The sequence below is a fragment of the Thermobia domestica genome, chromosome 17, assembly GCF_964235325.1.
Source record: "Thermobia domestica chromosome 17, izTheDome1.hap1.1, whole genome shotgun sequence".
Lineage (NCBI taxonomy): Eukaryota > Metazoa > Arthropoda > Insecta > Zygentoma > Lepismatidae > Thermobia > Thermobia domestica.
The window spans coordinates 96,992,070-97,011,030 of record NC_137470.1 but is presented as its reverse complement, the minus strand read 5'-3'; the positions used below and the strand labels follow the sequence as shown (position 1 = coordinate 97,011,030).

The 18,961-nt window shown below is 35.6% G+C and overlaps 1 protein-coding gene across 1 annotated transcript in view; it reads right to left on the bottom strand.

The window, feature by feature from the left end:
* Positions 1-18,961, bottom strand: part of LOC145674102 (piwi-like protein Siwi) — a 196,880-nt gene that overhangs the window by 13,121 nt on the left and 164,798 nt on the right. Inside the window, exons 7-13 of the mRNA XM_081743926.1 lie at positions 16,449-16,805; positions 14,650-14,802; positions 13,107-13,246; positions 11,335-11,425; positions 7,833-7,983; positions 3,031-3,172; positions 806-960 (exon numbers count right to left, since the gene is read on the bottom strand). Of these exons, the coding sequence (XP_081600052.1) occupies positions 806-960; positions 3,031-3,172; positions 7,833-7,983; positions 11,335-11,425; positions 13,107-13,246; positions 14,650-14,802; positions 16,449-16,805 (1,189 nt within the window). The remainder of the gene's footprint in view (positions 1-805; positions 961-3,030; positions 3,173-7,832; positions 7,984-11,334; positions 11,426-13,106; positions 13,247-14,649; positions 14,803-16,448; positions 16,806-18,961) is intronic.

The following is an 18,961-nucleotide window of genomic DNA, read 5'->3' as shown; positions in this document are numbered from 1 at the left end:
AATGAAATTAATTACAAACAGAACCACGGTCCTTATTAAAACAAAACTAAGTGAGATGATTTACAGAGAGACTTTTATTAGTATTTATTGATCTAGAAAAGGTTGCATGACGTGCCTGATAAAGGGGATGTTATGTTGCCGAAACTGATAGACAAATATTACTAATATATACATTTGGTGCTTTGATCAGTGTTCTTTTATTAATGTGGATAATGAACAATACTATAATAAACAAGATACAGTATTTCTTTCCTGAAAACTATAAAGTTTTTGCATGTTTCAAAACATGTTAAGGAATAGTATTTAGGTTATTTTTTTCAATAGAATAATACACTACCACCAGGAATAAACTATTACCTTATTCGTGTTATCTTACAAGAAAATAATGCGAAGGTCCAGCTTAATGTGTTGTTCATGAATTAACTCTACAAACACTCATCTTACTCTACTTTCTATTCTGTTATCGATTTATGAAATAATCACCAATAGTCGAATCACCAACCGCTTGATCATCTTATTCGACATTCCGATTGGATCACCGTGTTGATAGAGGAAAAGGCAGAAGGAAAACCAGGAAGAGAACACCAAGGATAGAATATCTAGATGCGCTTACGAAGAAGAGACCTTATCAAAATATAAAACAGTTCTCCAAAGGGAGAGAAAAAGTTTTAAAATTTCCATGTTGTCCACCAACCTATGGTTGAGGTAAAAAATAATAATAATAATAATAATAATAATAATAATAATAATAATAATAATAATAATAATAATAATAATAATAAGAGTTAATCTTCATATAACTTACCCCCTGTGATATTAATGCTCTTCTTATATATGGCGCACAACCTGTCATTTTTGTTTTTGGGAATAACGCACAGCACCATCTCTAAGTTGTAGTTTCGCAAACCGCTGTCGAATTTTAAGACGTACTTCTCAGGTGAGTCCTGCACACAATACTCACTGGAAAGACAAGAGAACAAAGAAAGAATCAATGAAGACTGCCAACAAAGATATACAAACGTATACAATTAAGCAAAATTTATTTTTAAAAAATTCAAGTTAACTTTAAGTTGTTAAAAATTGTTTACAGTATTACAGTGCAAGTACATTCAGATGAATTTTATTTTACTATTACATACTTTTCTTTAGCTCACAATGGTTGAGGGACATCCTCAAATCTTGCAGCGTTAATTTAACTTATTTCTTAACGTAGTAGAATAATTACATTTTGCATAGCGACTAAAATTGGATGAAAATACAATATTCCATTCTTACTTGCCTATATTTCTAAATATTTATATATTTTTAGGTAAGAATAGTTTTAGTTGTACCATACGGACCGTGCTCTCTTTTTTTAAAAAATCTGCAACCTTAATTGGCCTCATTTCCGACATTTACAATGATGAAATTTTGCATAGCTATAGAAGTCAGATTACAATAATATTTTATTGTTACTTTCATTCTAAATTCATCGCCCATCAGCATGGGGGTGAGGTTATGAAGGGGATGACTGATAAAATTAATCGAAAACTATCAATACTAATTTCCAATTCTTAGCTTTCGGGATCACTAAAATGAATAGTGACCTCCCCGATACCATTTAAATCCAAGTTCAGCCCCCATCAGCTTGAGTGTAAAAAGATGTAAGGGATGGGAAGGAAAGTGTGAAATTACTAAATTTCTATGCTTTTATTTAACTTATAACGGTTGGAAATTGTTCTCAAACCTTGTAACCTTAATTTAACTCATTTCCCACTGTAACGAAATATTACAAAGCGACGGAAGTTAGGTGACAATACAATACTCCATAATTACTTTTATATATTTCTAAATATTTATACATTTCCTAAGAAAGAATAATTTTAGTTTGACCACAATATTTGTTCTAGATTGCCTAATATTCCATCTAGTTTTTCAATACTTTGTTTTAGATTACGATTTTCGATTCTCAAGTTGTTCTGATATTTTGGTTAGTACACTAACAGTATTTTCCAAACACGTGATTTCTTTCTAAAATTCATGAAATTTTGTAGCCATAAACGTTACACTTCGTTCCAGTTTAGTAACTTACTTGCTACACTAGTTTTCTCAAGTATATTTCTTAGTTTCGTATCGGGTCGCTATTTTCCGCTTTGCAATTATCGCACTTTCAACGTTCCCCTTTAGTTCGCAATTTACAAATATTTTCAGCTGGTTTTAACATAGAACACTTTGCATTGAAGTAATTATCGCATCTACCGTACAATAAATCACTTAGAAGCACCTCACAATTCAGACAAGGTTAATACGCATAATGATTACTTCAGTGTTTCCAACGAACTTCCTCAACGGCTGACGACGAAGTGTATACATATATATGAGCGGGTCGGGGAAGCAAAATAACGTCACAGTTTCTGACTTTCGAATAAACTGGAGAAGAAGACAACATTTCGATACAACTCAATGCAATGACATACCAAACAAGCTTTCCCTGCCATCTGCAGGTACATTTTCGAAATTAAACTACCTACATACTGTTCTGTGGTTCGATCCTTAACGAATTTCATCTAATAGCCCAATTTCATCGGAAGTGGTGTTTACAATTATGTACCCCAAGCTGCTCATATCCAGTCAACCACGCACGCACACAAGCAAAACAAACAAACAAACAAAAAACACTGAGCACAATTGTAGGGGGTGTTTCCTAATATGCAATGGATTGATTTGTTGATTGTAAGATCACTTAATATATAAAGATCAGGGTTTTCTTTTAATGTTCATATGGTACTATAATAGCAACACATAAGCATTAGGATACTATTAGAAGAACAAGAATAGTGTTAATATTAAAAATATAAGTTTTCTCAAAGTGGTTGTATTTCTTTCTGACGGACTGTATATACGTATGGTGTAACAGGCGTTTTTGTAATGGATGACTTTCTAAAAAGTAAATTTCCTTCTATATGAGAGCCAATAATCTATTAACACTCCTCGAAAACCAGAAATAATGTTTTGCCATTTTAGAAAATGTTTTAGATATACAGTACTTACAATTTCGGCTTATGTAGAAGCAAATTAATTTTGCTGCCTTCAAACTGAACGGAGTTGATGAAGTCTTGTACGTGTTTCTTATATGCTGATGGCGCTATTACCATCCAACAATTAACTTCTTTTCCTATTAGCGCTGTAGTATCTGTAAGAAGTTAAAATATCTTCATTACGATCTTCAATTAAAACAAAACAACAACGTAGGAGAAAATGTAGGAGATACTAAATAGAAACACACTAACTTTCAAGCTAAAAACAACCCGTTGTTAAAATATAATAACAGAATAACAAGCGGTTAAAGAATAGTAGAAAGAATCAAAGGCGTTTGGCAAGATAGCATAAGGAACACAACAAAGATAAAAACACAGCACGCAAAAATTAACTGCAGACAATTCTCTGCTTGGATCAATATTACTACCATTATTACTTGAAGCTGAGAAGGAAGGAAAACAAGAGAAGGTTACACGAGGTTTAATCTTGGTTTACTATTAGCAAACAGAAGAGAGGTATGCGTGAATTACTAATTTTTAAAATTAGTTAGTTTGAAAGAATGATTTTTAAGGTTGTATCAATTAAAGTTACATTCGATCTATGGTGGCGGCCAATGATTTTGTGTAAGTTTGTAGTTACTAGGGAGATATAAGAATCGTTATGCCTTGTAGAGGCCAAATTACGGGTACGTGGTTACTTATTGCAAGAGTATATAAGATGGTTAATGTGTTCAGTTGTTGGGAGGAACTCTGGAAAAGAACGTAAACGAAGAGTAATAATGGACGGAAGAGAATAGCCGAGCATTCAATAGGATTATTAGCAAGAATAAGCCAAAGTGATTATGGAAATCAATCAGTACGTGGAACAGCCTATTGCGGCTACCACAGTCCGGCGCAAGATGTATAGTCTGAACATTTACAGTCCGGTTGCATTGATCACTGCCGAAAATTCTTTAGCCTGAAGAAAACGGCTCCGAGAAGAAGCAAAGTGAACCGACTGACTGAAAATGCATAACATGCTTCGATCAGTTCTCTTTCACCTTATTTACAACTTATGTATCTCTCACGCCCAAAGAAGCTTAGGCTCTGAATTGTCTCCTCCACACCGTGAAACACGGTGGAGGCTCTGTGATTTCCAGTCGGTCCTGCGTATACAATAGAATGAGCTCAGAATTAGGGTTAAATCTTAAACTTTATTTTTAGAAATTTATCGTATTATTCAAAGATCAGAGATATATCAATCGATCGAACACTTCAAGCTTAACAAAATGACATATTTGAGAGTAAATTCCCATTTGCTGTTCTTCACTTTTTATGTCTTGTTCATTGCCAATCTGATGCTTTTGATAGTTTTTATACTGTTCCCATATATTGTTTCTTTATGCCTATATACTCTATATTGTTAAGTAGCAGATCCTCACTATTGATGTTTCATTTCTAGTCTTAGTGCCACACGGTGTACTATCAGTGGCAAATAAATTCCTAACAGTGATACTGTAACCTTAATAGTTCGGCTTCTGTTCGTTTCTTGGTTGTTCCTGTTCGCTAGGGAGCCATTTCCTGTAACCAAATTATGGGTGTCGGTTACTGCATAGTTTGGAAACCCAATTTTAAGTAATTGGATAGGGTTTGGATCGAGTTCTCTCATGTTTGGACGACATTTCTGTAAGAGTAAGCTTCGGTTTTTGTTTCTCTCATTTAGTTCGAGAGCCACTTCTACAAGCAGATAGAGTTATACTTTGCCTGTACCTGTAAGAAATGTAGATTTGGGATTCTAACCTCGTACAGAGACCATCAGTGAACGACTCTCTCGAAACGTCGATACCTTAAAGTCACTCTATGCGAATGCCTGTACAAAATATCGGTCACGTTATTTTGTATAAACATTCGCACAGATTAACTTTAAGATATTAACGTTTCGAAAGGGCCGTTCACTGATGTTTTCTCTACAAGGTTCGAATCCAAATTGGTTAAGACGTTCATATTTTATACGGTATAGGCTAAGTATAACCCTATCAGCTTATAGAAGTGGCTCCCAAAGTAACTAGGACAACAAGGAAACGAACTCTACCGTTATAGAAATAGCGTCCGAACATGAGACAGAACGAAAACCGATTCCCTTCGGTTATAGGAATGACTTTCCGAACCCATCCTTATATCGAAAATCATAACCGAACTCTTAATTCTGTTATAACGCACACAATCGCAACAGTGAAAGCAAATTCCTAACAGGGACATACATAATTGAGACAGTGACACACATGGTACTTGCATCGTATGGGATCTGGGATTCTTGAAACACATCTATTATCAACTTTTCATTTTTATTTATTTATTTATTATTTTTATCTGGGGAAATTCTTTTGTTGCTATCAACTTCACGTTTATACAAACTTTAGGTGGTGTAACCAAACGGAAAAGATTATGTAACCATAAGTCAATTCCTTCAAGTGCTTTGTGTGCTCTAGTCGATACAACTCTTTTAGACATTAATTATATAAACAAAAGCTTAAATGTGTGAACATTCAAAAATATTACTTACAATTTGTTATTCATTAACTTAAATTTATTTAATAATAAACAAATACTGTACATATAAACATATGTGTATGTCTGTTTAAGCAATTGGACTCAATCAAAAAACAAACGTGCGACAGAGGGTTAAATTTACCACTAGAATATGCCAATTAAAATGTAATAAACTTTATTAACTTGAATTCTAAAAGATAAACACATATTTAGCAGTAGCGTTTTCTCTGGGTATGCAAGTTGTGTGTTAACGCCCAACAAAAAATGAAGAAAAGAGTATTTTAATTTAATTAAACGGATCGTCACAACTTGGGATTTTATATTTTCAACGAGACAGAATCAACTGTTGAAGTGCAAAAGAACAGAGAAGTGCTGTGAAGTCTGAGGAGGCAACTCTGCGAGTAAGTTGTTGGCAACGCTTTGGCTGAAGTTTCACTGCTTTAGAAGACTAATATTGTGCATCCGCTTCGTGTTCCTCACCTCGTGCTTGTGTGATCCAAGGCGTTGGTTAGGAAATCAACGTCTTGAGTTTTCTGCTTCTCTCAAGCGTTGCCAAGTCTGTAGATTTATTTGTGGATGTACAGATATTTTATAGCAATACGGAAAACATTTTTTTGGGGGAGAGAGGGTATGATCTACGCACTTTTTTATTGCTAAACATATCATTCAATTCAAAAGTTAATGGTGCAATCGAGTTCTTCCTAAAATACGTGTAAGGAGTACGGTGAAAAGAAACATCATTTTTTTCTCTATTATAGGTTGGCGTAAATAGGACATTATGCAGTGACGATCATGGTTCCTTACTTTCGAAAATTGCGAGAACTTCCAGATACAGACTATATTCAGGAAATCGATGGGTGGGCAAAGTACAGTCACTATTAAATACTCGTATGCTGAATGCGAATGCCACTAAAATAGTTATGCGCAAATTGAGGTAAATTTATCACAATATTTTAGATCAGTAAAACAATGTAGGTGGGCCCATCTTTGCTCCTGGGAAGAGAGGGTTCTCCCTATAGTATCGCCTATGGTTGTGAGGGTTAATATATTTTTCCTTTCTTGCCAACGCCCTAACATTCACGTCAGGAGATGCTACTGATATTTAGCAAGGGTGGTTGGTTGTAGGTGGGTGATATGTCGTAAACTTACTTAATCTACTTAATATTTGGTATTTTTTACGAAGGCGTAAGCCTCGCAGTATTCTCCAGCATGTCATTTTTTTTAAAATCAAAAATTAGTGTTGGATATAGTAGATAATTTAATAGTCTCATAGGAAACAAAGTTTGAACCTGTTAGTATCTGGAACTAAAAGCATACTTTAACGCACATATGATGTGCAAACGAAAGGTTTTCATAACTTGAGGACCGTGATAAAATGAAAAAGCTGATTACTAAATTATTAAATGTATATTTATAATAAACTAAATTGAGTGTGTAATGTGTTGTTTGTGTAGGATGTATGTGAGATATTGTTCTAGGTGTGAGTGTCAGGTTTTAGAATGTTGTAGGTAGGTTCTTGGTTGAAAGGCATATACCTTCACGGCGTGTAGATTTTCTGACAATGGAAAAAACGTATTTTGTTTTAGCGTTTTTTTTTTGTTTTGTTTTGTTTTGTTTTGTTTTCTTTTAGAGTAATAAAGTCATAATCCTGTTACAATGAAGAGTACAGTGAAAGTATGAGCTTTTAAAACGACGTAATATTTTTAATGTATTACTGAACATATCTTTATCGCTCTGAGCTTTTCAGGAAGTAAACTAAAGACTATATACTATTGGAAAGCGCTGAATTGTAGGAATACGGTTTTTATAAGCGGATTTGAAATTTTACACGTGCTCTCACGATTTTTTGATGAAATTTTGATCAACTAAAAGTTTCCCTGATATCATTTATTTTGACATCACACTAAAGTGAAATACTTTTCAATATGTTGTCCGACGATTCTGTTATTATTTAGAAACTAATTATACAATTTCACAATAACGTAAAAAAATAGTTTACGGCACTGACTTACAATACCAGACATTTGTTTATGACATACAAATACACAACAACAGAAATGAGAGTAATAAAATTTAAAAAAATAAAAAATAAACTAAAATTAGACTTATTGGTATGGTTCGAATAATATTCGTCGAACAGACACCCCTTTGGTGCACATCTTGCTGGGTTCTATTCCCAATGGGAGAGCGCAACAAATTTAATTTGACCATCCATCATAGAAAATATAATCTTGGGTAGTAAAACTTTAAAAAAAATAATCAATTTCACGAACAGACACTACTTACTAGTAGCTGGAATTGTCCAGTCACAGTTCGGCCCAGTAGGACATACGAAATTTTCGCCCATGAATATATCTTCCTGTGGCAATTCTCTGCCTTCTAATTCGAGAAGATTTTCCTCGAGGGTCAATCTCCATTCGTGTAAGTTTGTCCTTGACTGCAAAGGAAATACATGAACTTATTAACATATTTTCTAATACTATACTTAATATTAAAATAATAAAAATTATGGACTGCTTCCCATCTGCATCTAAACTCTTTTCTATACAGCAGTTTTTAAATTTATCTTCTTTTAAACCTAGATCGTATTACTTTCTCCGTCTACATCTCATTCACTACAAATTAAAAACAATAGCTTATGCCAACTTGTTCCTGTCATGCCTGGAATGTAGTACTTCCCTAGAAGCACGCCGTACTAACTTTATAGGACATGTGATTCGCCTACTACTGCATAGTTTAATTGTAGTAATAAAGGGTATCGATGTAAAATAGAGGTGGTAAACAAACTTATCGTAAAAATAGTGGTCTCTGTTTATTCAAGTTTTGTGCCCTTTTCAGCTCCAAGGTCATATGAGACATTGTTCAATAGTTCAATGGTTGAAGGTGGAACCAAAATCAACGTAATGCATTCAATACTTTCCCACAAGGAATCAAACCAAAGGCAACATACACCAAAGGCGCCCACGCTAGTCACTGGATTGTTGGTCCTTGTTTATGAATATTCATTGAATTCTGTTGCACATTTTCACATTTTTCGGAGAAACAAATAATAAAGAAATAGTGTATGCTTTTTGGTGATACACTGTCCTACAATGAAGAACATCTTAACCATAAGGTTAATAAGTACTCACAATTGTGTTATAAAACTGTAAAATTCATTGATCTTTTTTAAAAAAAAAATTCGGAAGGGAAAAAACTAAAAACTGTATTGTGGAGTTTATTCCTCCTGGACAGATATCGCTATTCATTTTATCGGTTGATAAGTCTTAGCTTTCTTTGGTAATGGTGTAGACAAAGAGTAAGTAATAAAATTGTGAAATAGTCTGTTCTTCATCTTAGGTTTAGAAAATAGCAAAACAGAAGTGAAACAGCAAACTTCTATAATAATAATAATAATAATAATAATAATAATAATAATAATGAAAAATGAAATGAAATCTTTAAGTTTTACGTCCTACAGTTATACCGGTTAGGCTAAAGAAGACGGTGATGATGAGAAATGAATGAAGTGGTGGAATGGAGAAAGTGGGTGGAAACGGGAGAACCCCGAGAAAACCCACGAGCATGGTGTTTATTCAGATTATTATTATTATTATTATTATTATTATTATTATTATTATTATTATTATTATTATTATTTCAAAGCAGTTTATTAGCAACAACAGCTTGACAATCACTAGTGCGCCAAGAGAATACAAAGTACAGTGGAAACATTCAATCATAATTATAAAATAAGCAGTTTATACATAAAATCATAACACGTGAAATACATCATGATAATGAAGAAAAAAATAAAAGAAACAAGCATGTAGTATCTGTAATTAAAAACAACATTCATAGAGATTACATGCGGAAAAATTACATGCATACATGGTGAAATAACATGCATGAACATATATATACGCATATTAAAAATGAAAATTAAACGCATCCATCCGAAACAAAACTAACTACTTTTAAGCAGTTTAAAAAATTGATGATGAACAGCTGAAAATTTAAATTCGAAAAGATCTAAATTAGAACACAATTTATTAGCCGTCTCAACACAGGTATAAATAGAAGATTTGGAAAATATCCGAGTGCAAACAAAAAGAATAAATTTCCTGGTTCTACAATAAGGAACTCTCATGTCCATGCAATAGATTATGTAAAAATTTTAGATCAAACAAACTGCGTCTTTCATTAAGAGTTAGTAACTTTAAATCCTTGCGTATAGCACTTAAGCTCATATTATCATATTGCTTAAATTTCCATTTTAACCACACAAGAAAATTATGATCATCACCGTCTAGAACACAAATTTACTTTTAAGTTTTAAATGGTTTTATACGACAGCATACTACTTCTTTCATTGTGTTCATTCTTTTAGCACATTCTTTTCATTTTATGTGTTTGTTTCGAATGCTCCCGAGATCCAATAACAAACGAAACGCTGTACATAAATAATTTAGTATTCATTTATTGTGATAGCGGTGGCGGAAATAAAGGAAACCCAGACCCTCGCCCCTACTCGAACACTTTCTCCCAAGTACCCCTTCCTCCCAGTTGTGGTCATGTTGTTACTAACTATAACATTAAAAAACATAGTACAAATTGATAAATACTTTGTGAAATCAAACATTCGAAACACCTTTTTATCGCAATAACAACTACGGATAATCCTTAACGTACCAATCTCTAAGTAGGCTACTAGAAACAACTCGTTTACTATAGTGAGTTTTTAGCACGTATTCATTATAAAACACTAGAAAAAATTGTTTACTTTGAGTTTGCAGCATACGTTCGTTGTAAAATTATGACTTTCTTTACATTCTTTTGGCCTGATATCAATATCTATTTGTTGGGCAGATATTACACTTAAAAGAAGAAGGCCGGCGAAACGTCGCACGGCTGCTGCTTGAAAACGCCGCCGCGTTGGACCTACGTTTTTTTGAACTTTTTTCCTTATTTTGGTTGTAGAATCACCTCTCCAAATTTTTCGGTCTTGTACCCTTCCACTTCGTAGCCGGGAGCCAAAAACGATTCTGCTAACATAAACTAGTTCCACATTGTTGGCATGTTCAATGTCCAGCTTTTCAGCTATACCTTTCACCTGGGGTTTTGCAATTCCCAGTCACTAAAACAACTTCCTGTGTTTCTAAAACAGGTAATGTTTTCTGTAAACAGTGATTAGAGTGTTCTCTTTGTCACAAATCCGCCAGGAAGAAGAAAAAAAAAAGTTAGTTGTTAAAACGAGATAAAAATAATTTTCTGATAATAGACGACTGTACCGATTAAAATAAATTTATAAGTTTACATCCCAGAGAAAACATTAGATTGTAATAATGAAAACTGGAACGAAACCTAACTGAATTTAAAATGGCGGGCCAAACCATGGCCCAGCATGCCAACACCCAATTTTCGGTAATTGACAATTAAAATAAAGTTTGAAACTGAAAATAAACTTAAGTAAAACTTTTAAAATAAAAATGTGCGTGGAAGCAGAGGAGTTCTTTCATTCCTTCATTCAGCCATCAACCGCAAACATCTTGCCAAACGAACAACAGATACGAAGTTCTCACAGCAACACTCTTCTGGAAGAAGGGCCATGGGACTGGATGTGGCGTTTGCATTGTAAGTTGTCTCCCAATACTGTCTTTTCACGTTATTCGATAAGCTGTGCATTGGGTAGCATAACCGGTACCTCGTGAGGGGACAATCTTTGTACCACTATGTGTCATGGGCGGTAAACTCACTTGATCTAAAGCAAGATTTCTTAATTGTGTTTTGAACCTAAAGCTGTACTTACGTAGTCATCCAGTCGCTTCCTGAACCTTCCGTAGCGTTCTAGTGCTGTTTCCGGATGAACAACTGTATGCGGTTTTAGAAAGCTCTCCTGCCTATAATTAAATATTATATAATAAGTAAAATTTCTTTACTAAAATATTCTATAGAAACTTAATTTACATATAAAATTTATCATACGTATAAAATACAGGATATGTATATATATATATATATATATATATATATATATATATATATATATATATATATATATATATATAAACTTTACAACTTTGAAAACTCATATTGATTTATTTATTTAGCTTACAGACATGGTTTTGGTGTGATTTTGTAGCAAAATGCATTAAGTTTTTTTTTATCTTATACCTAAAGAGATTCAATGTGGCTTCTATTGGTGATGCGACATACATCCGATCTGAAGTCGATTTCTGGCCAAACCCGCTGCAGCATTCTATCAGTGTCTTAATTCTTGCACCATTTCTAATTTGTATGGTTTGAGATGCAACCGTTTTCTCAACACACGCCAAATTGTTATGTGTGGAATGCTCAGCTATCGAGAAGCATGTCGAGTTGGTTTTGTAGGAATGTTCACAAAACTTTGTCTCACTTGCTCTACAACGTCTTCAGATGAACGGGGACGACCTGAAGGTTTGTTGTGTCTTACCGAACATCCAGTTTAAATGAAACACTTATGCCACTGATAAATAACAGGCTTTCTGGGAGGAACTTTACTATACTTTGTACGAAAATTACGTTGCAGAGTTATCGCAGACTTGGATTTTTCAATCCAAAACACACAGATCGCACGCTCAGGGGCCATTAAAGGCAGCCATCTTTGCTGCAAGTGCCGCTAGCACTTGCGGTGACTTGTTTCTGAACTAATGTACTACGTGAGTCAAAACTTGATGTATTTTACTACAAAATGACAACAAAACCATGTCTGTAAGAAAAATGAATAAATCAATATGAGTTTCCAAAGTTGTAAAGTCCTTTATGATACACCCTGTATATTTTATCTAATCTATCACGTGATCGCCCCCCCCCCCCCAAAAAAAAGAGGAAGTTTTCTTATTTTTTATATATAAATAAAACCCATCCCAAAGTTTGGAGCCCTTAAAAGTAGCAGTATGACAACCCACCGCCCCCCCCCCCCCCAGAAGACGGTCCTGGATCCGCCCCTGATTCCTATATTGTAATAGCTGTTTCAAACTCTGGTAAGGGGTTTGTCAACGTGTTCTTCAATCAAGACTACTTCAGTAGAAGGTCAGATATGGCGTGATAGCTAACAAACAAGGCTTCACATTGAGCACAACCGCTGATTTCTCAGTGAATTTCAACGAGGAAGCATAAAGTGACAAGTTTATAACCACAAACATGAAAGAACCTTCTGTACAGAAGTTGTTTCAGTTGTACTGAGCCGAAGTAAAAATGTGCATCTGTACTGTGGATGTGCAACTGATCGCCCTGAGATTTCCACGAGGCAAGCAGCAGTATCTCGTCAATCGTGTAGTAGAGCAGCGTGGCCAAGCGTACTCTGATGACGCCGAAACTGAACAATTTCTGGAATGGGTTTATTGTGGCTCTTTTCTAAGTTCACGGCGTCGTACGTCGTAGAAGTGCGCCTTTAGTGAACGTGAACCGGGTTCGACCACGTGGGAGGGCACAAAAGTTTAATTTCATAAATCGTCCTTCTCCTTTAACCTATAGAGCATAAATGAAGAACGTTAAACTAGAAAACCTTCATTTCTTTCTCATACAATTAAGTTGTCTTACCTCATATCTTTGTCATTGTAGAGTAAAATACAAAGTTCTGGAACTAGATAGATGATGTCACATCTCCCGTCATCGTTGCCATCTGGCTTTCTCGAGATCAGCATCGGTTGATTGGGCTCCACAACTAACACTTCGTATTTCTGGAAATAAGAATTTGAATATTTAAAAAACTCAAAACATGGTTAAAATTCTACACAAAATTCAATACAAGACTAATTTCTGAAAGAGGAAGCGGATTTTAATAATAATTCTACATAGAAATACAGTTTCCATCACACAAGACGATCATATTACATACATATAGTGAGAGAGACAATGAAGAAGAAACTATCTTTACCTCATTCAGTTATTTCCGGATTTTTCTGGTGCAACTGAGGTATATTTGCTGAAAAATGTAGAAACAAAGAGTTTGAAATTCAGAGTGATCAGTTAGGAAAATACAATCCATAATGTTCAGCTCACACTATTCCATGTGTCCTTTTTCTACTATTTAAATTACTTATTTCGCTATTTTTTAATATACTATTAGCTTCAATGAAGAAATCCCCATTCCCGTCTCCCTGGATATACGTAATGTACGTACAAAGCAAGGGAGGAGAAAACGTTGTTGTAAGTTAATATTTCGAAAGGTTCTGTACATCAATGATGTCAGCAATAGGGTTGACGAAAGGAGTAAGAGACATCTCTCATCGGAGAATAACCTCGGTATCCAGAAAATCCTCCCACCTTCTTCTAAGAACTCATTTCCATTCATAACAACCATACTCTTTAGATAATACAGGATGGTTAAAAACAAAACGGACAAGTTCCATGAGGTGATGCTACACACCAAAACAAGAGAAGTTGCAGTCCAAGTTGGGTCCAAATCTGCTTAGTTTAGACATTAGACAAGTGCGAGAATCTCGGCACAGATGTTCTGAGCGTAGGAACTGGTTGGGTTATTAAACAGAAGTCAAACGCCAGTCAGAGGAAAGAAAAACCACAGCAACCGTTGGTGTTACAAATGCGGACGATGGGTCACTGCGAAAGAAACTTCCCAAAGGACGTAAGCCTGTAGTTGCTATTTTCTAATAAATCGAAGTGAGACTGAATATCGCAACTACTGAAACAACGATGTTTCCATCGGATGCAAGAAATTTAGCAGTTGAGATTGTGATCAGAACACACTCCTTTCACAATCTGTTAAACGTAGGAAGATCTCGGTATTGCGTACTGATCTTAGTTATTATCTATGTGATTAATTCCCATGAATTCTATCCCCAATAAATCTTTTTTATCTATGTCATTACCAAGTTTAAGTTCGATGTTTATTCTAATTTTTATACGAATTTGTAACATGATACAGAAGAGTAATGCATCTATTGAGTTTCTCCATTGATAATTGTCGTATTTGGATCTCCACTCCACGTTCGATTCCACATCACACATGATGTTAAATAGTTGCATTGATCACATTGCTGTTTTGAAGTAGACAAACTATGAGATATGATTTTTGCAAACTATAGTCTTCACATTTCCTAAACAAATGCAAATAATTACTTACTTCCCAATAGTAGTCCATAAATGATATCTCATGACCGTTATATTTGAATGTTGAATTTGGAGTAAGATGAAAGGCGACCTCGTCTATGAGATGTATTTTTCCGTCATATAATGTTAAGGCATCTCGACCAACAACTTTATCTTTAAAATGGTGCTGAAAAAGACAATATTAAAGACGATTAACTAAATAGATGTAAACTATTAATTTTATTAGTACGTAAAAACTATAAGTTACGTGAGAATTTGTAGACTGCTAACGTTCACAAAATTATTTATCTCAAATGGATGTCTAATTTACTACTAATGTAGAATTTCGTATGAATAGCTGCTTTCCGACGAAGCTTCAATAACTTGTTGGAATGCAATAAGTTTAATCTTGATCTCGTATAATCACTTAAAGGGTCGATACATTATTTTAAAACAAAAGGCTCTGATACTTGCATGTGAACTAAAAGTCTGCATATTCCCCGTGTTTCTAAAAAAGCATTAGTTACGAACTTAAAGAAAACAAAATCTATTAATCTTTTTATGGATTGAGTCTAATCTGCAAAGGAGGATGGAGATGGTAGAAAATCTCTTCCATTTCCTGAAATTCAATATTCAATTAAGATATATAACAGCTTGAAACGGTTTACTATCCTGCAAAAGAGTAGAATTTACTAGCAAAAACTAGTTTATATATACCTTACATGTTCCATTGCAATGAACTTCCAATCAAACTGATCAACTCTAACATAGTTCCCGGTACTGTATAAAGAGTTACATCATTTCTACGTAATTGATCTGGATTAATATTTGTCGATTCATTCGAAGATTTGACAAAACAACAATTGAAATATCCAATTTTGCTGGTTGACTACACAACGTTACAAATTATTAACCCCTTAACTTACCATTTATTTTTCAGAAATCGATAAAAGTTAAACTATTTTTTATTGATAAAATTTTAATGATCGTTGTCCATGGATGCTATAACTATTGTACTGTTCAACGCTATGCCCAACAAAACTATTTATAGTGCTTCAAAAATAAATAAGCTCAAAATCCCAAATATATTCGTTTGGTCAAAACGTGAATACACAGACTGGAAAATAATTTTTGAAATGAACCTTTCACACTAAATAACCATTGAAAATTACCATATATTAAAAACAATACAGAGAAATACAAAGAAAATTTAACGGAATTTACAATGCTTTAACCCTTTAACTACCTTTTTTTTTAAAATGTGAACCTTCTTTTATATGTAGGACTCCTTTAATGTGGGATATTCCTGATATCTGTGCACAGTTTTGGAAACTAAACATAAGTCTCCTGGTCACATCTGACCCGATGGGAGAACAACAATCATTTTTTTTTTTTTTTTTTTTAGAATTTTCTAAAAACAAATTCCCAACGATGTTTAAATTATTCGCATGGGACACATGTATCCCGTTGGTAGTCAAAGGGTTAAGATAAATAACTTTTAAATGCAGAGAATATTCGTCTTTTCATTGTTGCTGACAGTACTCTGACTTTCTGATCCATTGTACTGTGAGTCTACATCAATACTCATTACTCAATGAGAATACTCTCATTTGTATGCAAAATAGGCAAATAAATAAAATGAAGATTTTTTAAATAATCTAGGAAAGTAAATCAGAGATTAGTAAGAAATATTTTCTTCTTCTCTCCAAATCAACAAACAAAGATAATTTACTGAAAACATTGCGTGATATGTTGATCTATCTGCTATACTCAGAAAAAAATTCATTTAGAAATATCATGTTCGAATAAATCAATTTTACACGAAAAACCTACCTTGTACGCCGTTACATCTCTCCGGTAAGCCTCTAAGAACAATTCATAAATTGTATGAGAGCCTGACCTTTTCTGCACAGTCTCCACACACAACAAGTTTCCGTCATCATTAACAGATGCAGATTCTGATATTCCGGGAAATAAATAAGCGTCCTCTACTTGTATGTATTCGACGTCATACTCGTGGACGGATATTCCGTCTCTAAATCTGAAGCCTATTTTCTCTGCAAATGACCCAATCAAACAATTTAGGTATTGGACCCACTTTTTGGATCTCGAGTCTACCATTCCACTGAACCTCAACTCGATTATAAAGTGTCGTTCATCTTTTTCTATCTTCGAGTATAACAGCTGGTTCTGGAAAAGATAGAACACATACCTAGATAATTATATTTAAAGAAATCCTATTGTGGGCGTAAGAAAATCAGTATAATGTACACTACTTGACAAATCCTAAGGAAAAGTGCAATTTTCGGAATAATTCAGAATACACATTGAGGTAAGAAATGTAACGCAGTACATACCCAATAGAGACAGTGCGCAATTATTCGAATGGAAAATGGTACAGATTGCGAAACATGGAAAAAGAAGAAAACAAGGATATGACGCTCTTTGGAGTATGTCCAAACAGCGACGAAAAATGGATCATCCTTCCAGAAGGACACAGATATAAGTACCCCAGCAAGATGTGTGACCTCCTCAGACACTAATGCACATTCTGCATCTGTAATACTGTCTACTAAACTAGTGAGGAGTCCTTGGGGGATATTGTCCCACTCCTTTCGTAAGGAGTTTGTGAGTTCTTGCACGGTTCGGGGAGGGGGAGTTCTTTCAGAAATACGTCTGCCAAGGATATCCCAGACATTCTCAATAGGATTGAGGTCCGAAGAGTAAGTAGCCATTGCATACGTGTAATCTAAAGGTAACCAAGAAAGTTCTGTCATCTTTTTCACCCACCACCTTCGAACATCGATATGTCACCTAAAACGTACCTGGTAGATCTAAAATAGTCCCCATAAGCATCGACGACCTCCTGCCAACGTTCTGAAACGCCATGGATTTCATCGCGCTAGAACTTGGTGGGCCGTGAAGCGAAGAAGGTATCACGTGCATTTTGCATCTTTACTAGGGATTTAAACTGGCGTCCTCTAAGGTGATTTTCCAAGGAATGGAACAGGTGATAATCGGACGGTGCAATGTCCGGGAGTATGGCGGACGCAAAAGTATTTCTCATCCAAGGCGTAGAATGGTGTACTGGGTCATCGTAGCCACATGTGGCTTAGCGTTGTCCTGTAACAGGAGGACCCCTTTGTGATTCAAAGGTGTGCTGGTTCCAGAGTTTTGAGTTTTTCTTCAATACGGCTCAACTGCTGACAGTACACAGTTGCATTGATGCTCTGACCAGCTGGTGGTAGTTTCCGATGCACGATGCCACGAGCAGTCCACCAAACACACAGAAGGACCTTCTTCTGGTGCAGTGCTGGTTTCGCCTGTTTTGGAACCGGTTCATGAAATGTTAACCAATGATGACGGCACCGTGAAGCTTCGTACAAGACCCATTTCTCGTCAGATGTCAACATCCTGTCCAGAAATGGCTCCTTCCTCAGACGGGACAGCAAAGAAACACAGGTGTCTGCTTGCGTTGCCTTCTGGCCCGGAGTCAAATCATATGGGACCCATCGACCCAAATTGTAGTGCTTCCCAAGTTGATGTAGATGCTGCCGAATGGTTTCTCCACTCACAATGAATTGTTGTCCTAGTTCCTCACATGTTTGGGCACTGTTCGTCTCAATTGCCGCTTGAAGATCTTCATTTTGTACATGTGCTGGTCTTTCGGCACGTGGTGCATCTTCGAGTGTTTCGCCACCTTCCTTAAACTTGTTAAGCCACCGCTGAACTGTCCGATAGTCACGACACCCTCACCAAAGACCTGGCATATCTTCCGCCCCTCTGCAGCTGCGTTTGACCCCAGTTTGAACTCGTACAGCATACACGCCCTTATGACGCTGTGTGGAGTTTCCATATTCACTCTGTCCTTACGCAAGTTCAAGGTGTAAGTGAACTGCCACAACCAGGTAGTATGTTGGATATACCCAAAACAACAACTGACCTTCGCCTTATATCCATTCGCATTCAACTCACGGCGTGACGGCCAACTGGACACGTTCAAGTGTGTCCGATACTTCAGCGGTACTGTGTGGGCGCGCATTGTCGTCCATAAATAGGAAGTCCGGACATACTGCACCCCAAACATGAGGAATGTGATTCAGAAAAATCCCTCTGCAACACCGCTGTGATGTCACGCTACCTCGCTCAAAGGTGTGAAGCGGGCTCTTCCAGCGTGCATAATGCTTGCCCACACGATCACGCCTTGGCCATAGCGATCACGTTCATGAACATTCTGTTGTGCATAACGCCTTCACAGCTCTCTCCGCAGTAACTGGTGGCCAGAATCACTTGTCACAGTGAAACGGGATTCGTCGGAAAACATCACTTTGGACCTCTATTGCTGA